General features: G+C 38.9%; 1 protein-coding gene across 6 annotated transcripts in view; it reads right to left on the bottom strand.

The window, feature by feature from the left end:
- TRAPPC9 (trafficking protein particle complex subunit 9) overlaps positions 1-22,278 on the bottom strand; it is a 450,083-nt gene that overhangs the window by 413,723 nt on the left and 14,082 nt on the right. For 5 of the 6 annotated variants that reach the window (XM_039731495.1, XM_039731496.1, XM_039731500.1 and 2 more), the window contains exons 4-9: positions 21,632-21,760; positions 18,033-18,059; positions 16,737-16,858; positions 14,923-15,048; positions 9,763-9,979; positions 7,518-7,661 (exon numbers count right to left, since the gene is read on the bottom strand). In XM_039731495.1, coding sequence (XP_039587429.1) covers positions 7,518-7,661; positions 9,763-9,979; positions 14,923-15,048; positions 16,737-16,858; positions 18,033-18,059; positions 21,632-21,760 — 765 coding nt within the window. The remainder of the gene's footprint in view (positions 1-7,517; positions 7,662-9,762; positions 9,980-14,922; positions 15,049-16,736; positions 16,859-18,032; positions 18,060-21,631; positions 21,761-22,278) is intronic. The other variant, XM_039731497.1, reaches the window with a different exon arrangement.

Genomic DNA, 22,278 nt, shown 5'->3' with positions numbered 1-22,278 from the left:
TAAATCATGTGTGAAACTTTCAGGCTGGCCTGTAATGCTAAATATTTGATTGACAGTGCATTATTTTTGTCATATAACATATGACTTAAATTTGTTGTGTTTCATGTTTAGTGATATGCAAATGATTTTAAACCTTTTATTCCTGTTGCTAGTTTACTCCATTTCATTCAAACCTCCAAAAAAAAATCAAAGTCTAAAAGACATTTAATTCAGGTAAATAAACTACACCCTCTTAATAAAGCAGTTTGAGCGAAGGTATTTAATAAGTTGTCTTGTCTCTACAAAACACAAATTCCAGGGAGACATTCTAAAAGTGTGGGGTTAAAAAAAGCAGGAAGAAGTATAGCAGGAACACAACAGTGCTAAAGTTTGATAGCACAGAACTGATGAAAACACAGAAGCAGATGAAAAGCAGCAGAACTCACAGCACCATGATGAATAAGACTTAACTGGCTTCTAAGGAGTCTCCTTCTACTTCAAATAAAATCTCCCAGGTCTTTTATTCCAACCCATCAGAAAGCATTTGCATTCAGGCTTTTTTAATATATTCATTCTTAGACCACACTGTGCCACTGCTATACATCAAACACACAAGGTGGCAAGTCTGTTTAATTACATTTTTATACATATATATACACACACACTTATTTATATATAAGTACACAGGCAAGATATGGCATTAAGCTGAAGCTGTGAAATATTTCAAAGTAATGGCTAAGAACTACCCAGGCTGCTATAAATATTCCCTGGTTATACTGTAGATTTCCATCTTCATCCTGAAATCAGTTAATTTGAATATTGTAAGACCAACCAAAGTAGCTCCCTTTTGAAAGGTTTATTGGTTGGGCAATACCAACTTGCAGGTACTTTGTCAGGTAAAATACAACACAGTGCATTAAAACCAGTTCACCAGTGTCAGTTAAGTGAACCTCACTCCAACTCTGAAGTTTACATCAAGTTTTAATTTGCACTAATTCTCTGTTCAGTCTGATTGAAGAATCATTCTTTTTAGCCCTTGTGATCAGTAACATTTACCTTTCCAAAAATGAATTTACACACTCCAGATGTTCTAGGAGAAATGCTGCCCTAATTTAAATGCAATTTAAAGTATTTTAACATTGCAGCACAAAAGAGAAGCTACAGAGCAAAGCAGTTGTGCCTTCACTGCACAGCTTTGGGGATCACCTGTGACAGCACCAGCAGATTCTGGAACAGCAGATTCCAACACAGGAACTCTTCTCCACTCTCAAGTAACATTATCACAATCAAGTCTACTCTAGAAATTCTAAATAACCTTGGTTTGATAAAAAATTGTGATATTGTCACTTTTGCCAGTTTCCCAATAGCTGACATCTGTTTTGACAAGTGCTGCTTTGGGCTGGGGTAGAGTTAATTTCCTTGACAGGAGCTGGGCTAGGGCTGTGTTTTGGGATTTGTGCTGAAAAGTGTTGATAATACAGAGATGATTTGGTTATTGTTGAGTACATGACTGGGAATCTCTTTCTTCAATACCCTAAACTCATTCACTTATTGTTTCTCTCTCTTCTAATCATTAATGAACCAACATACCATAAATGTTTTTGGGTTGTTTTTATTATTCAGGAATACTACATCGACTAAATCACACACATTTAAATGCTTCATCATTCCTTGAAAATAAAACATGCTTCAAAGGTATTTCAACCTCTTCCTGTTAAATCACAATTATCCACACACCTACTAGTATTTACTAGAGCTTCTTATAATGCACCCAGTACTGAGGCCAAATTTATTGAATTCCAGAAGGGTTCAAAGGATGGAATTTGGTTTACCTCACTTCAAGAGAAGCATCCATGACCAGGGTCACTTAGTCAGTACTGAGACAGCCATAGATGTGTAAGGGGAGTGATGAATCTTGTAAAAAGAATCACTGCTGGGGCCAGGGTCACTAGGAAGACTATGACATAGATATATCAGTTGGAAGAACTTCCATCCCTCTTGAACTCCTAAAAAATACAGCAATGCACTTGCCATTTGTAATTTTAAAGTGAGGATAAAAACACTTTAAGAAATTAACTGCAACTGTAATTCAGCTGTTTAAAATTAAAATGCTTTTAGTGCCTTTGAACCTTATCTGGTACCTGAAATTTATTACTGTTCATTTTACAGTTCAGATCACTCCCCACCATAAACCACCTCTAATTACATTTCAAAATAATTTCACAGATTTATTCTCTGTAGAGGAAGGACCAGCCTTGGAATCTTCTTTCCTAAACAGAAAACCTTGATCCAAATGTTCTGATACAGCTCAATCTTCCCTGAGCGTCTCTTTCCATACCTCAATTATCTTTCAGTTCTGGCAGGCTTCCTGCTTCTGTGTGAAGTTATTATTTTTCATGAGTTGAGCAAGTTACACCTCAAAATCTTTTCTGGGCTTATGTCTTTATTTATAATATTTATAATCTTGTTTCCTCTAACCTAAATATAAAAACAGGAGAAAAAAAAAGAAGAGCAGCATTATGAGAATAGGCAGGAGAAATGGAAAACAGAGGGGAGAAATGGTGAGCAATCAGCTCAAATTGAAATGAGTTGAAACTCTCAACAACTTTGGCTACAGCTCTGAAAACATGGGGGAATCAGAAAGTCACAGCAAGATTTGAACAAGAGAACAGGAGGCAGTGAGGTCAACAGAGTCACAAGCTGCTCCAGCAGTCCCTCAAAAAAATATGCCATTTTAAATTATTCCATGCCCCAAAGTTATTTATAGGCTCAAAGGTTATTCTTATCCCCTGCTCCAGTGAAATTCATTTAGCCCAATCTCTGTGGGGAGGTACAACCCACCAAGTGCCTGTGCAGCTTCACTTCATTTTCCCAGGTTTGGATGGAAATTCAGGACAATGTTACATTTTTAAGTAAAGATCCTCAGAAACCAAGTCTGGTCCTTATTGCTGCTTGGCAGGAGGGCTACAAAGGGTTAAAGTAATTTCCACATTCACTTGTGGCCTAGCTGTCAATTTTCAGGAGCCCAGTTTAATATTCTTCCTTACTTTCCATACTTCCACATAGCAATTTGAAATTTAAATGACACTGAGGGAATGCATATGCAATCTGTTCTATAAATAAAAATGTCTAAAATACTGCATAATTTCCTCTTTCAAAATGCAAGATGGAAAGACATATTTTAAGAGTTGTAAGACACCACGTCTGACATCACCAAATTACACTCAGTCCAGGCTTAACCATCATTTCTGAAGATAAACAAGGTTTGGGGTTTCTTTCTTAGATCAAGCTCATCACTTCTTTGCAGAAGGCACAACCTCACCCTGCCAGCTGACATCTCACCTGAGCACAGCAGGCTTGAAAGGAAAAGGTTCCAGAAGTGCTCTCAGATTAATGGTGTGAAGTCCCTCAGCTACCAACAAGTCCAAGCTGTCAAGGCAAGCAAGGTGGGCTGCCCAGCCAACACTGACAATCCATCCCAACTCATCTACAGGATGAGGGGAACTGAAACAGCATTCAGCAGAAATTTTGGCTGAAATTCTTCACTACTTACAATGATCTCAGTACAGGCTGAGAATGCACATCTTTAGCAGTATCCAATGATTTAAGAAACAACCACTCAGAGGAAGGACAGACACACCAGGATATTCTGGGAAGTTCTCTCCATCACCCTCTGTCAACTCAAGAACAAAGACATCCAAACCCTGGTCAACAGATGAAAAATTACTTCTACATGTTTAATGCAGAATCATCATAGAGTCAGTAGTTTAATTTATTAAGCACATGACAGAGCAGTGGAGAGCTCAGATGTGAAGGCTGTCACCTCACCAGAAGACTGGAAAGAACTCAAGTGCAGCAACAATAACCCCATGACAAGAAGATCTTGCTCCACTGAAAAGCACTGAAAAATGCACATTATTTCCCAAACAACAAAACAGATGAACCTGGAGGATGTTTAAGAAATTAGCCCACCAAAAAAAAAAAAAAAAAAAAAGGAATGGAATTGAATGGAATATCCCTAGTTCCATGCCATGCTATGCATGGTGGGTGAGAAAACTTCACCTCAGCACATAGAGATCCCTGCCACCAGAGGCAAACAGCATGAATCCTGAAATCCTTGAAACCTGCTGAATGCCTGAAAGAACATGAACTTGCAGGGGTGAGGGACTGTTCTGATCTGCTCAAGCTGAAGAGAGACAAGTTTTGCCTTGATCCACAGTGCAGGAAGGAATTAGGTTCTGAACATACTCAAAAAGATTAAAACACAAATGAGGTTAATTGTTGGGATCCAAAGTGATAACTTCATTTCTTCGTAGAGGAGGAAAGAAGGAGAAAATGGGAAAGTAGGAGAATGCCAGCAATGATGATGAGAAGCACAGCAAAGGGTTACCCCCACAATGGCTCCAGCACTGCTCACAGTGCTATGGAAGATCTCCCTGGGTGCCACTGGGTGTTCCCTGGGGTCCCTCCCAGAGCTGTCCAGCCAGGGAGCAGAGCCAGAGCAGCAGCACCAGCAAGGTGGAGCAGCCTCACGGGAGCAGCCAGGACAGCAAAGCCTCCAGCACTTTGTAGACCTCACAAAACGATGAGACAGATTTTTGGCAAGTTGGGCTTGCTTAGAGAGGATTTTGTGAGTGGCAACCTCACACCCACCTCCCAGCAACACCAAATCACTGGTGATCTTCATCTCTGCTCCCCTAAAATCCATTGGCTGTTCCTCAGTACCCAGGCCAAGCTCACCTGATGTTCCCAAAGTTCATTGCTCCCTTCCCTAACTGATCACCATCAAGGTCTTTCAATGGTCTTCAAACAGGTGCCTCATTTTCTGAAACAAAGCAGTTCAAAGCTTTCACTTTCAAACCCCAAATCTTCCAAGAGGCAATGGAGAAACATTCCCAACTCTGTACTCGTTCAGCACAGGACTGCCTGGTGAGTGGACAGTCACATTTCCTTAGGAGCTGTTTCCAAATAGTTCTGTGTTTGGAGAGGCCCTAACAGATGAACCAACTCAGAATTATTTGCGCTCAATGCAAGTCACAGCCCTTTAAAGAAGTATGAATATTACCAGTGAAGAGCCACAGTAAAATAATGGCATTTTTTCCAGATATCTGACATTACTCAATTGAAATTCACTGAGCTGTACAAGCAGTTTTGTTTCAAAAAGCATTATGCAAAAGATAGGTTCAATTCCAAGCAACTTTGCAACTGCACATTTTAATTCTTATTTAAAGAAAGTGATTCTTAAGGGCTTGTTACCATTAAAACATAATAGCTTGAGATTAGAGGTTTTACACAGAATTTAGTACCTCTTTTTGCTTAGCAGTAGACTGCATTTTACATATTTATGCAACTAAACAGCTTAATTTTAAATCAAACTTTTAGCTTCCATGTTGTTAAAATAGTGACTGACATCTCCCATTTACTTGATGATACTCTTTATTTAGATTTGCCAGTCTGCATGGTTGGAGATTCAAGTAAATTCAAATAAACATAGACAAGCTGTATTTTAAAATGTGTGATTCAATTCAAACATTAAATTTTGTTTTAAAGACAAACCAGTTTTGACTATGCATTTGTGTTCCATTAATAGAAGCAAGAGTTTCTAATTAATAGATCTAGATTTCATTGGAACAAATAAATCTCAGCAGCTGAACTTCTAATTGGAGAATAAATCAGTATCTCAGCTTCAACTGAACAAGTAAATGAACAGAATTACATTTAAAAATGAGAAAATGTTCCTTTTCTGTGTCTACAGGCAGCTAATCCTGAGAGAAAAGGGTTAGAAGGTCAAGTTCCAGAGCCAAATGTTTAGTTGGTAACTTCCTCTCAGCTTAAGAGTTTTCACTTCTATTTATTCTGATTTTAAAAATTATCTGCAGACTACCCAAACTTTAAAGTTTCCTACAAGAATAGGATTTAGCAGATAATCAGTAACAAGCTTTAAAAATAGGAGGTTTATTTAGGAAAGAACACATTCAAGTCAAAACTGACTTTTCAAAAGAGTGAGTTTTCCTCCACTCTTAGGAACTGGTGACTGTCTATGCAGTATAGAAAAATAGTAAAATCTGAGCACTCTTGAACTCCAACACTGCATTAATTCTGTTTTCTAATTAAACCTTCAATTGATTAACAAAACCTGGAAATTTCAGTCATGTGGCATCAGAGAGGAACACTAATGACACCTTTTTTACCAGTTTATAAGGGAAGAGCTCACGGTAAGTAAAACTGTAACCTAATCCTCTGCCTTCAATTCTCTTGGTTTTGTCCTTTACTACAGTTCTACATTGAAGGAGGTTTGTTGGTTTATTTTCCCCTAATATTCCAATATTTTTAGAAGAACTATACATTTAAAGGAATTTTCTATGCTAAATGGACCCTTGAACAACATCAGGTTGGACTTGATGATCTTGGAGGCCTTTTGCAACCTTAATGATTCTATGGTCACACAATACCAATCTCAGCTGAGTTACCAAAAAAAAACACAGGCCAGAAATACACTTCTGGCATTTCTTATCAATAAAAGGCACCAAACTCAACAGCAAGTTCTATTTTGGATGCATTCAGGAGAGAAGGAAAGAAAAATATTCAACTGTCTTTCAAACACATAGGAGAATATTTAGTTTGATTTTTTCAAAGGCACTAAACATCACAGCTATCCCAGGCCTTATGAAACTGGAAGGTTTACTCAGACATACGATGTCTGAAGGCAAAGAACACACAAGTTTCTTGTCTTTAAGAGTTCAAACCTTTTCAGGATTAGGGATTAACAACATCACATGTGGAAATGCAAAGTGGAGGAGTTTAAAACCTTGTCTTCAGCACAACTTTCCACACATATATCAACAAAGCTTCACTGTAAGTCCTGGAAAATCCAAGGACCTTTTGACAGCAAATAAGATCTACAGGCAGAAAGAAAATTTATTCCAGTTTATCAACTCCTCTCTTTCCTCCAGCACTGATTTGAGCCACTAAACAGAGGGAATAAAGCAGGCAGATACCTAAAGTTTGCCAACAAAGTTCTTTGCTGCAGGGGTCACTAAGGGGAGACATTTGGCCATAACTAAAGCAGAAAAAAAACAAAAAAAAGAAAGAAAGAAAAAGAAAGCCAACCTATACTTTTCCACTTCCATCCTCATTATTGTAAACAAAGGAATAACTGGAAAAAAATGCATTTTTAACCTGGCTTACTGAGAAGCAAACCCAAATTTTAAAATCTTTTAGCACACATTAAGATCACTGGTCTCATTAAGCTGTGTGATAAACAAGTCACTATGGAATACTTTTCTTAAGAAACATAATACAAAATAACAGTTGTCACTTTTGGCTTTTCCAGGTCATTCTGTAAATGTTACATGGTCCTACCCCACACAAGGGTCCTCACACACATCATTCTTATTGCTGAAAATCATCCATAGACACACTTATTGCATTGTCAACCTCTGAGAGGTTAAATCCTGTGAAAATATATTGCTGAATTTTATTTATTTGACTGTGGGTCATAAGAAAGTGCAAATACCTGCTTCTTTTAAAAGTCCTACCTTGGTCAGAAAGGAAATCCAGCATGGTCTGGAGCAGGAAGGAGAGATGCCTGACACACAGGGCAGGATTGCCCATCCTCCTGGAAGCATAGACCAGCTCGTGGAGCAGACGCATCTGCACTGCAGCCCATCCCCTGTGAGTTCCTGGGGAAAATGCAGGTAATATATAATCATTATATTTAATCTATTGTAAAGGTGGAATTCATCACAAACGCATTGGTTTTGGTTTTCTTCACATGCTAAGGAGGAATTTTATGGCACTTATACCAATCACCCAATGGCTGTTACAAAATCCAACCCTTGTACTCAACACAAAAAGTAGGATTGTTGTATTTGCTTGAATATGAAATCAAGTTTTGTTTTATATGCTTGTCTGTCAACTAATAAATCTACAATTACAATTCTGAAGACCAAGTTAACATTTCCCAAAAACCAATATGATACACAAAACCTTTAAAGTTTTATATATTTTTTTTAATTCTCTGGACAACGCACATGAGATTTCATACAGAAACTGAAATCAGAGAATCACAGAATGGTTTGGATTGGAAAGGACCTTAATGATCATCTATTTCCAACTCCCTGCCACAGGCAGGGACACCTTCCCCTAGACCAGGTGGCTTAAAGCCCCACCCAACCCGGCCTTGGACACTTCCAGGGATGGGGCAGCCACAGCTTCTCTGGGCAACCTGTGCCAGTGCCTCACCACCCTCACTGTAAAGAATTTCTTCCTAATATCCAGTTTAAACCTGCTATTTCAGTTTGAAGCCATTTCTCCTTGTCTTGTCACTCCATGCCCTTGTAAAGAAAAAAAAAAACTACCCAGTAATTCTTAACTCTCTTTAACTCTCTTTAAAGATCAAGTAAGAGATTTTTTTTTCTAAATGCTTCCCCAGACAATAAAAGCAATAAAACTTTAGAACACAAGGCACATATCCTGATTTTCTTTAAGTTTCAGTCTATGAATTACGTCATATTTGTAGAGTATCTATGGGAAGAATAAATAGATGATCTTAACATAACCTTCCTTTCAGAACCATAATAGGCAGTACTCTTCATGAAGCTTAACCTGCTTTTAGTAGTAAGCAACAGCAATAATTTTTAAATAACAGATATTTTCAGAGATGTTCAATACTTCATAAACTTCAACAGCCTTCCTCGTAATATCACCCATCAGCATTTGGCAAACTGTTTTAGGAATATTTACTGCAACCAAACCTTGAGAGTTTATATTTTGAGAGTCTCATTATTTTTCATGTGTGAAATGTCATTTCTATCTTAGAGTTTGCAGTGATCTTTCCATATGTCTCTAAAAGAGCCATTTCGGGGATAAAAAATGAGACAACGCTCTTCAGTGTAACATGAAGGTAAGATAAAAATTAAAGATAAACACCAATCACATCATTTCTTTGCTTTATTAATTATAATTTTTTACAGAACTTCTACAACAACTTCTCCCAACACAGTCTCATCCCAGGCCACAGCATATTTTTCCCAGCACATTTCCTCTTCCTAGACTCTTAGCATCTTTCCACCCAGTCCACCTGGCATTTGCTACCTCCTCTCACATATAATTTGACTGCCAAATCACAACAGTTTTTAAAAAAACCCAACACTAACCATCCACAAATACAGCTCAACCCATCACTTCCTGCTCCTCTCCTGCAGCTACATTTAGGGAATGGCCCCCAAAACTGCTGCTCTGTAACACAATGCAAGGTTTTGGAAAGGTTTACTCAAAAAGAGCTTCCAAGCAGCAATTTAGCTGTCTCTGATCTCATTTGTGGGGAAATGTGACATATTTAACCCTATTAATTACATGTATCTATATACAAAAATATGTAAAAGGATTTTTACTCTTTCCTTATAAGATCAAACAGCCACAAAACAAAAAGAAATACAACTTCTGATGGAACAGCTGAAGGCACTTGAATTGAAAAAATAACCCAGAATAATATATTACCTTTTTATGTACTGAGAAGCATATTTTTCAAAAACATAAGAAACTAAGTTTTCATAAATAACACATAATTACTTCCTGCAAACAGGGAACCACAGCAACATGTTCAGCAGTGGCTTGCAGAAATTTGAAATTACTGGAACAACACTAAGAAAAAGTGAAGGCACAGTGTTAAACAACTGCTTTATCTGCTGCCATAGTTTCAGATTAGCCAACAATTTAGGTCCAGTACGAAATCTCTCAAGGAAATTATGGAAAGCCAGCAGAGTGATGATGCACACTGACCTTTGCTAAAGTCCTGAGGGTCCAGGGAGAGGCTGTAGCCAGGCAGGGTCTCCAGCAGCAGTTTGTAGCAGGCTCTCCAGCCGGGCTCGGGGATGCTGGGCGCCGCGCACTGCATGGCCGCGATGCGCTTGAAAAACGCCGATTTGCGGTGGAAGCCGATGCGCTCGTACAGCTCCGACAGGATGCTGTAACGCTGGATCTTCTCCTCTTCTGAGAGCTGCAGTTGGAAGGGAAAGGAGGAAAGGGCTGGTTTTTATCAAAGATTTGAAGTGCTGAGTTCTAAATAACAAACAGGAGGAAAGACACAGTAGTGCTGCAGAAGGCCAGGGATTCGCACATAGCCAGGCGTGACAGCTTCTGCAGCCAGGGAAAGTTAAGCTTGGTTCAACTGTTAACAAAAACTGCAAAGATGAAGTTCTGCAGCTTCAACTTTATTTGTCAGTGGTACTAACGAGTAAACACTCAAAACAGTCAGTAATAGCTAAACAGCTCCACATTGTATGGAAGATACTTAACATGACATTGGTGTGAATGAAAGGAGTGCAAAAATATAACACTTCCAAGATTTATTGATTCACTAAGATTTTCAGCCCTTGAAGATTAAATCTAATCTTGAAATCTCAGGCTATCAAAGCAAGAAACTACTGTCTCGATTTTTATGTCTCTAATCTTGTAAACCACAAATTTTTCATTCCATGAAACCATACTGTGATTTATACACTGTGAGACTGAATCACAGAATCATAAAATGGTTTGGGTTGGAAGAGACCTTGAACATCATCTTGTTGCAACTTCCTGCTATGGGCAGGAATGTCTTTTTCTAAACCAGCTGGCTCCAAGCCCCATCCAACCTGGCCTTGAACATTCTCAGGGATGGGACATCCACAGCTTCTCTGCCAAACCTGTGCCAGGGCCTCACCACTGCCTTGCACAAAGCAAGTTTTGGAGGGCAGCAGTGAGTTCAATGGGAGCTCTTCCCAACAAAGCAAAAAATAATGTTAAAGCAGTAAAATGTCATAGAAAGACACAGACCCAGAATTCTTCACTGAATCAAGTATTGGAGCAGCCTGCCCAGGGACATGGCGGAGTCTCCATCACTGAAGGCCTTTAAAAGATGTGTAAATGTGACACTTGGGGACGTGGTTTAGTGTTGGGCTTGGCAGTTCTGAGTTAATGGTTGGTCTTGAGATCTATTCCAACCTAAGCAATTCCATGATACATTTGCACACTGCCAACAACTGAGGTGGAATTTAGTTCAAGTCCTGTTAGGCTTAAAGCTGAAACCAACTTGATAAGGAACTACTACCATGTGCTTCCTTAGCTTATCAGTGTATTGGCTTAAGTCGCAGGTAACTTAATTCCTTTTGCCTCTGGCCTGGATGATAATCTTGCTTTGGAGTCAACCAGCCATGAAGAGACTGCCACAGAAACTCTGGATGATTCCTGCTGTGTCCCAGGAAGCAGCAGTGCAGAGTAATGCTGACACCTAGTGCACAGGATCTGGCACAGTCAAAAGCAATAAAACGTACTTGGAATTACTCTAGAGCTGCCAACACGTTTTGCAAAGGCGTTTCAAGTGACAAACTTCTCCCAAAAATAGCCCTAAAGGACAGAAACAGCAACTCATTCTTCAAAACTGGAAGTATCAATCAGTCTGCTTAACTTCAGGCACTTAAAGGCTTGGACAGTCAAAGGGAAGCTGCTCACCACACTGGCTGGTTTTTTTACAGAAAGGATTAGGTCTTGTAAGCAGAGCTTCAAAATGTCTTTTAGCCACTCAAATCCTGATATAATTACAAAAAGCAGTCTGTTCTCAAAAGTCACTTCTAATTTTGGACATAGGGATATGAGACACATCAAAGAGGAGTTATCAGAGAGCACCACGACCTTATCTGACAGTTCAAATTTTCGTACTGCAGGATATGAAGAAACACACAGAGTACCAAAGCACTTTAGAATTTCAGACAATTTTTGAAGCTGAAATCCCTATTTTTTCAGAACTGATAACAGAAGACAGGGCCTGACACAAAAGTACCACCCATCCCTAAGACCAAGCCCTGCATCATGAGCTGTGAAAAAAGGTAATTGCACCAGGGTGAAAACTTTCAGAAACCAGTGCAGCTGGGAAGAAAAAACAAAAATCACAAAAGGAAAACACATAAAAAATTTGGAGAAGTCCTCATAGTTCCTAAAAGCAATCACTCAGAAAGAACACAAGCTATCATACTGAAGTCACTTATTTATGCCATTTTTACAGGTTAGAACAATAAAAAACATGGCAGCAAAGTTGAAAAGGGTACAAGCACATAATCAGGAAATAAAGTAAAAAAAACTTTAAAAAACCTTATCAAAAGCTATTCCTTAAATACAAATTCTGTCAATGTTCACTAAATTCTTTAAGATGATAAAAGACAGGGCAATGCTATTTAGGTAGACAGGAGCACTCACTAATAATTGGAATTACTCTGAGAGAGGCAGCAGATTCCCAGAAAGTTTTATTTTCATCATATCTAACTTTTTGCCACTGCTACATAACTTGTTGCTTAATGGTTGTCCCCAAAGTTAATCAAGTATTTACCTCAGCTGCAAGAAACCATTTTTTCATCCCCACAAAGACAACAAAATTGCACTTTCCTAAGCACAGTTATGTGTTACCATCCAGGAATTTAAAAGGGGGGAAAAAAAGAAAAGAGAGAAAAAACCCACACAGATACTTCAAGTAATTAATTCTGGGAAGATTGCAGCAGGCATTCTGCAGGCCATTGGTGTAGCACCTACAAACATCTTTCCTGACCTCACCAATTTATAAAAGCTTAATGCCTGTAAAGTGGCTGCAAAACAGCCACCACCTGAAGCACAGCATTATTTCCACCTGGGTAATTTTTATTTGACTGCTCCACCAGACAAAGCTATAACTGCACCTGGAAAGGCTGTAGGTCACTCTCCAGGTAACAGAGACAGTTTTTTTCTCAGGCTTGTTTCAAGTCAGGCTTTCAAAGAATGCAGCTTTTTATTTGTTTTTTAATTATTCCTTACAACATTAAAATTTTACAATCTCACTTCCTCTGTAATTACATTTTACAATTTATTCCTCATAACTGGATGCAAAGTTAAGTCTTATTACCCTGCAGCTCATCAGAAAATACCAATTACATTATATTACTAGACTGAGTATGAAATTAAATTTATGCACAGGAACTAGTTTTCCTGTTTATAAGTCTTACACTTTAACCTGTGAGGTATTTTTTCTGCTACAGAATATTAGTTGTGCTGATGTTCTATTTACCTACAAATGAAAAGCACTGTCCCTACAGTTTATTCTCTCAGCTATCCCAGGATGACACCTCCTCCTGAGTTAGTCCAAATCATAAATACAACTCTTGTTTGTTTCTATGCTTCATACATTAAATCTTAAAAGCTGTAAATACAATCCCCAGCCATACCTCTCTTTATGGAAAATGCATTTCCCAGCCCTAGGGAAAGCCCTGGAAAGGTTACCCTACAGTTATTTCACACAATAATGCCAACACAATCTCTGCTCCCCAGCCATGCAGAGATCCCAGTCTGTGCTGGTTTGGGCTGGACTGGTTGCAGGCAGCTCAGATCAGGGTGTGTTTTTCATGTTGCCAGGCTTTCTGCTTGTGAATTATTAGGCAATAAATATCAACTATTGAAGTGGCAAGTACTTTGCCATTCACTGGGTGTTTGGGTTAGGATTTTTCCTTTTGGTTCTTTCTCTCATGGAATTTTGTCCCATCTGTTGGTAAGAGACAATAACAACCAGTACTTAAGAGTGACCAAGGAAAATGGCCAGTGTGGGGAAGGTGCAGCTGACTCCTCTCTCACCCGGGGGATTTCTCTTTGGGAAGGGCAAAGACACCAAGAGATTTTGGCCAGGGGGTGAGGGTACACACACCAGTAAAGAACTGTGATTCCTTTTCCCAGGTCTTTGCCTGAAAACCCCAGATTTTCAGTTATTTGGAGAGAAGGGGGTCACATTTTCTATTCCAAGGGAGGTTCCTGCCCTCCTTGTCAGACACCTGTCCTTCAAACCAAGATGCTGGGTCTTACAGGTTTCCTCTGATAAGAAGTGAAAGTTGCAGTATCAGTGGTGTCAGGGAGAACAGGTATTTTAATGGCACTAATTGCTTCCAGAAAAAGAAACAACAATGTTGGAGTTTGCAGGCAACAAGAATAACAGTACCAGAACAAGAGGATGGGTGAACAACAAAGAACTGCCAGCAAAAAAAACAGGTTAGAGAATTAAAGAGAAGGCCTTTAGCACTACAAGGATTGTAGCAATTAAGACACTCTCTAACAAGATTGATGATTTTTATGACAGCTTATCAATTAATTATTGTCTCATTAATGCTTTGTTAGAAAATTTATTCCAGAGAAAGGATTCTTAGCAAATGAAAGAAAGTATTCTACCTCTCTGATAAATCTGCTGCCCCTGTCTGGGCCTAATAAAGTCAATGGTGTGGACTTAAACTGCTCATCTTACCAAGATGTAATGAGCAAAAACCAAAATCCATTATGAACCCTAACAGCTTTTTATTAATCCTTTCAACCACAGCAATCTCTCTGTGAGCAGTGACACCAAGCTTGAGGCACTGCTCAAGTGTTAATGTTGTTTTGTGGTGATACTGAGCACTTTCCACACAGTTGCAAACACTGATTTCCCCCCTGAATTCCTTTCTGATTTAGCTTAATTAAGACTTTGCACTACACAACAAAAATTCAGTTGATTAAGAACACTAATCAGACCCTTCAGCTCACTCTGCAACAGGCCATTCCTGATTTGCTCAGTTTCATTGAATGAGATGCAATCAAGAAAATTTTAAAAATCCACTGCAGAGCAGTCCCAGGCAGCTGTTTTTCCCTAGTACAGCATCACAGAAGAACAACAATAGGAAATTTTTTTTACTTTCACAAGGGAAAAGAAGCAACAGTGTTTAATCTCAAACTAAGTCCTCATGTTTTTAGATGAACTCTCAATACCTTGTAACCCAGACTCAGATGTGAAAATCCTCCGAAGTCAAGCTCTTGTCAGAAGGAAGGCAGTGGTACAGAAAATAAACTGGAGTCTCCTGAATCTAAGTAACTTCCAGTATATTTTGTCAAATGACAAGAGAAAAAAACCTGGACTTTCCAACTGACCTGCCGAAGGTTGATATAAACTGCATTCTGCAGGAACTCAGAGGCTTCCATGCTCCTCTTCTGCATTGCCAGGACTCTCACAGCCTTCACACAAGCTTCCAGTTCAATCACCCCAGCATTCTTGTACTTGGAAGAGGGAGAAAATGAAAATAATATTGAAGTATTGCACCTGTTAGATTTTATAAGCATTTCTGCTCAGCACATAAATCAGCTGTCACATCCTCCAAACACAGCAATTCCTTAATGCTAATGACTACACTGTTAAATTATTAACATATGCCCAAGTGAAAATTAAGGTGTCATCTAAAATATTATTGTGCAAAATAGCTGTTTTCAGCCTCTTCACTCACTGCTCTCATTTTGAGACAGAGCACACTTCAGTCTGAGAGTTCAGGGGAGGAGAAAAGCTGGGAATATTGGAACCTTTTGGGGTAACCTCATATAAATGGTTGGTTGTGGGTGATGCATCTGCAAATAAATTCTACCTTTACAATGCAAATATTTGTATTGCTGCATCCATTTTCTCTTTAGTTAAAACAATATTCCTGATGAGACAATTAGAAAGCAATCTGACTGTTCCAATATTTGTTTGCAAAACATTTGCTGTAAATGACTGTTTAGTGATTTAGCTTGCTTAAGACAATGCAGATGTGCATTGAACTGTTTGTGCTCAGATAACAGGCAATTTTCTAGCCACACAATCTGGTCTGGTGATTTCCTCAAACACTGATACTGGGTATTTGGTGTGGCCCATCTCCTGCTGAAGTTAAGCTCTCTTCAGGTATTTATATTTGAAAACTAATGGGGGATAGAAAGCTCAATAACAAAATATAAAAGTTACACCAGCAAAGCTGTCACATATTCCTCTCTCATGCATTTATATTAGCAAAAGCAAATCAGTGGAGATTGAATCTATTTTAGAAGGTGCTACAAAAGTTTTTTCAGCTGAGTGAGAACATAAAAACTACCCAGAAAAGTGCTGCTTCCTCAGCATTAGAGCAAGGAGTTACTCTGTAGGTCTGGAACAGACAGGAGGTAACTGTGCTTGTCTTGAAGGGTTATAAATCAGTCCTGACACAAATTTATTTGTTATTTCAAGTGAAGCTGCAGTGAAACACAGTTATTACTTGCTGAGAGCACAGTGCATATTATAAATAATCAAAATATAAATATCCTGCCTTAAGCCCAACTAAGTCAAATAATTTTATACTCCTAGAGACATCAGACCCTTTCTAGATGAGCAATGTACCCTTAAGGTAACATTAAAAAGCTGAATGCATCCTTGACAGTTATTGTTTTACTGATGGATTCTAATTTATCTGACACTGTGCCCAGAACTATCACCTTCCATTGCTCCTGGTCATAAATTAACTCATGCACACAATTGAACTTGTTTCACTTGGAGAGTCTCCCTTCAACATGGACATGAAAATGCCTGCAATAATTATTTATAAGCTTAGTCTAAAGATACTTTATCAAACAAGAGAAACACCTGAAATTAAAAAGTGATTAAACAACTCCACTGCAATACAATTAAACTTATCTTTAGTGTTGATGTGGACACTGAGCCACTATTTTCACAGTAAAAAACAGTTTTGTTTATTTTCTTATTATAATTGCAGACATTAGGCTCCTTTCCCATCTCAGGCTCTGAGCATTTGCACAAAAACCTAAAAACTGGTCCAGTAGAGCTGGAAGCTAATTACAAACCTCACTGCCATGCTTTAAAAGATCCCCCAAAACCAAAGCCTCAGCACATCACTGTTTAAAAGGTGAAAACCTTAAGGTATTCATTTAAAAATAACCTGGATTACCTTGCCATAGTAAGAAATGGCTTCTTTGTATTTTTCTATGATGTCTTCAGGACTCAGGCAGTTCTTGGCACGTCCTATCTCAGCACTGGTGTCTGCATTGATCCCGTTGGAAGTCAGAGCACCTAGAACAGAACAGGCCCAGAAATGAGCACAAGGACTCTTGGCAAATGCTAAATATCTAAAAAATAAGCTAGGGTATGCTGTAGGTTTGACACAGAATACACAAAGTACACTTGCCCTGCCTAGAAAGAAAGAAAATAATCTTTCATTTAGTAAAAAACAAATATATTCATGATTTTTAGCATTTATCTGAATGTTTAGAGTATGAATAAAATATAGATTGCTAAAATTATATTATGGCCACATCTGAATAGACAGTTTTAAATCTTTGCACTACTCCTTCTACTTTAAAACTGTGTTTCTAAAGCACACCTTAGGAAAAAAAAAGGCTCAGACTAAACAGTAAGAAAATGGTTTTGTTATACAAGAAAGAAGGAAAGAGAAAGGGTCTATATAAGGGATAAGAATTTGAAATAGATGCCAAGGAAATATGGGATATTAGAAAGAATGTGGAAATCTTATTTTTAGAATTTGATTTTATTTGAATTAACATCATAAAAGTGGAGACATATCAAAGGTTTGGCAAGGCTCAATACCTTCTTAGATATTACTTAATCTGTAGCATTATACTGTAATTTATTTAGGATTATACACTAATGGATTTCTCCAAGAGGTTTCTCTGCAAAAATGGCAAAAAAATCTCTGTGTTTCAGAGCTGGCCCAAACTGTCAATAGACAGTTAAAAGCTATTGTGAAAGGTATTTCTGAATTTACTCAGGAAGCAGAAAGAATGTTTCTTTACATACTTAAATACTAAGGCAACTTTTTTAATATGCTTATTAACCTTAAGGAATCAGACCAAGCACATCTGGAGACTGAGAGTATTTTTATGGAAGTGAAAGATGTTTGTTCATGATGACTGAGGGAGCACCATGACACTACAAAACCACATATGACCATTCAGGTTGGTCACTTCAAAAATATTTTAAAATCCTCACTACTCATGGAAAGAAATCCCATTGATCAGAATTCATGGAGACACAATCACAGAACTACAGCATTTATTTTGTGCCAGTTACCCTTCAATCTCTATAATTTCTCAAGATTTATAGCCAAAAACTGAAGCATCAGGGATCACTACTAGCTTTGGCAAGTGGCAATAACTATCTATACAATTGCAAAACACATCAAGTAATACAAGAAAAGACTTTGGAAACATGCAGGAAAATAATGTACCTGGATCAATGAGAACTTCTTGTGCCCCTAAAAGGAGGAACAAAAATGATTTTTTTCAGCCTTAAATAGAGCCAGCAAAAAAAAGTTCTTATAATGTTTTATAACATCAGGCTTGAACAAAATCATCAGATTCACCAGGATTATCACTGCTGTTGTGAAGGACTACCAATTATAATTCATGTAGTCCCCATATGTTAAATCTCATTTTGTTCATAAATAGATGTAAAAGTCTATAAATTTGCAATGAGTTCTAAGATACACTATGACGAATTTCAGAATTTTCAGTGTATAATTTAAAGCCATATCTTTTTTTCTTTATCTTTATTGTTTTGGTTAGCAAGTTTCCATTACAGTCCATTTAGTATTAGTGCCAGGACCTGCAGTACTTAAATCTTCTTGTGGGAGCTCATTTAATCTGCACAATACTCTAGAATAAACTTTCCAATTAATTTTATCCCTTTTAATTGTTATTAATTTCTCTCCATCTAATTTTTTTAATAATAGAATCATGTCAACCCAATAAGGCAGACTGTCCAAGAGCTGCCAAGAGTACTGCAGAGTTGGATTACCAGGTGTGGAACACCTTGTTGCCCTAAACTTTGGTTAAACATGGCAATAAAATTGTTCATATCAAGGGTTAAGCAGTCAAAAACAATTAGTTTATCAGCAAGACAGACCCTCCCTTCAGCTGATTTTCTCAGATTCCAAACAAGTGAAGCAGAGATTTAGATCTAGACCCAAATACACACCAACTCAGGTGTCATAATTCTGCCTGGGGAAAGAGGGAGGTCAGGCAACAAAATCAAGATCTTAGAACTCCCAACAAATAAAATCCAGTGGAGAAATCCAGAACAGCCAGTGACCTAAGCATAAAGCAATCCAGACTCATCTTGGTCAGCATACAAATCCCACAATTGACAGACCACATCCAGATTTCCTGGCCAGGAGGAACTGAGCAACTCAGAATCTTCCTTTACACTGAAGGCTGCAGAGACACATCCAGGAATTCCAGGGGACACAGCCTAAACCTGTCCCCATACAAACAAAAGGGCTTAGATACCTGAGAAGCCAAAACACCTTTTTCACAGATACCTTTGGAAAGGGACCTTAAAGACCATCAAGTTCCAAATCCCTGTCCATGGGCAGGGGCACCTTCCACTAGAGCAGGTTACTCAAAAACCCATCCAACCTGACCCTGAACACTTCCAGGGATGGGCAGCCACAGTACAGAGCAGAAGCTCAGTTGTATTTTGGAGCTTTCTTTCCAAAATTTCTACATAAAGCAGACACCCCATCTGCTGAGCAGCCAGGTCTTGCGCTGTAGCCTAAAAATGCCAAGGCACAAGAAGAGGTGCAATTCCAGGCACAAGAGGAAGCACTAAAGGTAACTCTCACATCTACATGCCTCAAAATCAGGCAAAACTTTCAGTTCCAAGTGTGGCATTTCTTAATTTGTGCAGAATTTGGAAACCCCTTTTTTTCTGGCTTTATCCCACAGAAAGATACAGTGGAATTTGTTCCCCAGATTGAGCACTGTCCTTACAAAATCAATTACAGTGAAAGAGTCTATAACCAAAGGTGCAGTTTGAAAGAATTTCAAATGAAAGGCACTGCAGAGTCAGGAATGAGTAATAAAAAGAAACTTTCAGAAAACTTTGTAGGAAAATATCACAGCAACAGCTGTTTGGCCACAGGGAGCTCAGCAGTTCACACTTCCAAACACAGAGATCATAACTAGAGTTAGGGAACAGTACCTAATGGGCCACAAAGTAAAATTTTCATCTGCAAAGGATGACAAAAAAAAAACCTGTGATCAGTTTTTCTTCACAGAAAAGTCCTTTGAAAAATCTTGTCATATAAAACAAAAACTTTTTTTAATACAACTACACTAACAAGTTTGCAAACTGGACTTTGAAATACAAGACAACTTAAGTAGAAACCCAGCAAAAATACACCCAAAATAGATTCAATTATTCTAATAGCTGTGACTTATTTGTTATCCTTCTTCAGTACCCAGGAGTGCCCATGACAAACAGATTGCAACATCTTCTGATATATATTCAGTTGTATTTTGGAGCTTTCTTATATATATATTTATTGAAAAGTAGATAAAGGTCACTACCCAGGTGAAATTGTAACAGCCAATGTAAAATGCATTCATAGGTCATGGGACCAAATGAACAGATTTTAATGACTAGATATTATATGAAAATTAGTATTCTGTTCTGAAAGAAGGTAATTTTACTATCACAACTATCTGATTTCAGTACACACAGTTCATAATAAAGGCAATACAAAACACATGCCCCAGCCCAGCCTCTCCTAAAAGCTACAGAACCTTTCAGGATCTGTAACACCATGTGACAAGTGTCAGGTTATGTGACAGGCTCATCTGCACAACCACAAAGGAGTGGAGAGGATCAGTGACCATCAGCTGAACCCCAACAGAGCCAACAGAGCTGTGGGGGAGTGAAGCCCAGCCCAGTTACACCAGCAGCTCTCTGGATCCCCTTACAGACAGACTGGGGGGCCACTCCCTACAGGGATAAGGGGCTCACTGTAGGGAAAGAACATCCTAGGATTGTGCAGGATTCCTTCTGGGCTGCAGGGGATGAGCCAAAGACAAGGAGAAGGAGGGACTGAGGCAGTTTAGGGAACAAGCATGGAAAAGCAGAGGGCAGTGCATGTGTGTGTGCTGGTCTAAGCACCAACAAGTGGAATGGGCTCTGGCTCTCAGCCTTGTGGGTTGAGGTGCCAGCAACTGGTGCAGGCAGTGGCCAGCTCCTGGACAGACTGAGGCTCTGTGTGTTCCCTGTGTGTTCTCCAGCCTGCTGGGAATTCCTGCTCAGCCTCCTGTCTGCCTGGACCTGGGGCCATGGAGCTGCAGCAGCCTTGCCTCTCTCACACACACCACCAGATCTGGTGCCTCTGAATGACAAGGAGTTCCACATCATACCTGTAAGCTGGATAAAGAGTAACTCCTTTCATCTGCTTCTCCATCTGCTAAGCTCTGTTTGATGTCCTCCAGTTCTTCTCTTGAAAGAAACACTGAACCTTTGATCCCTACCCATCCTTTTCCACAATGTTCACTGTGTTACATATTTCTCCTCAGCTATCTCTTTTGCAGTCCAAGAGATTGGAAAAAACATACTAAACCTTAAAAATTATGTTGGCTTATTGGCATTTCATTTTTAAAAAAATATATTTGCTACTCATTGATTTTAGAATAGAAAAAAAAAATCTGAATAAAATGTACCCAACTTAATTCTTTTTAATACATGCAGCTCTGGCAGATCACATTTTATGAAAACTGCCTGCATCTCCTCCAGCAAAATTCAAACTAACACAGATACTACTAACAATCAGGTGAAGAAATCAAAAGCTTTGCAATTCTGTGCAAAGCACATGTATTGATATTAACACCAAAACAGAAAAATAATTGCAAAAATCTAAACAAAAAACCCCAACAAATTCTTCTCCAAACCTCCCTCCTCTGATTAATGTTGTCATCTGTATAATTTTACAAAGTTAGGATGTAGGGAGAAGTTTTCAGATGTTTAGTGGTGGTAAACAGAATAAAACAGAAATGCCATCCTTACCTGGCCTGTGCCTGTTGCCTGCCTCAGCAGAAAGAGAACCTCCCTGAGCCCTGCGAGACCCAACTTTACCCCCAGTGCCACCTGGGTAGTGATAGATGACAGATGCTGAGCACAGCCCCTCAAGGGCAGCTGCAGAGAAAAGAAAAAAAAAGCCAACGGATTAGTAGAGACATTTGCAGGAAGTGAAGTATCCTGTGGTAAAGTCCATTTACACAAACAAAAACGTGCCTGAAATTAGAGGTCTAATGACAAAGCACGGATAATTCTGAGATATTCAATGTGTTTTTCACCTCTGTGTTCACCCTCAGATCCCCATTGCCCCAACCCACTGAAAGAATCTGCAGGAGTAAGAACTGGTCACAGCAGAGGAAGCTCACATGAAAAGCACTCAATCCAACTGGATGCAATTCCACAAAACCAGGCAAGAGGACAAGAGAGCTGACCAAGGTCAGACCACTCTCTCATCACCTCCAACAGGTTCATGCTCACTGGGGGAGGTTTCTAGTGGCTGGGAGAAGGGAAATGTCATCTTTGAGAAGGAACTACCAGCACAGATAGATCAACATCAGCTGCCTGGAGAGGCTGCACAGAAATCCTGCTGGAAGCACATGAAGTGAAAGAAGGTGTCTGTGAACAGCTCATGTCAA

Source organism: Passer montanus, unplaced genomic scaffold (assembly GCF_014805655.1).
Source record: "Passer montanus isolate IOZ18808 unplaced genomic scaffold, ASM1480565v1 scaffold78, whole genome shotgun sequence".
NCBI classification, from domain to species: Eukaryota; Metazoa; Chordata; class Aves; order Passeriformes; family Passeridae; genus Passer; species Passer montanus.
Note: the sequence above shows the minus strand (reverse complement) of the source record. Positions and strands in the feature narration are given on the sequence as shown.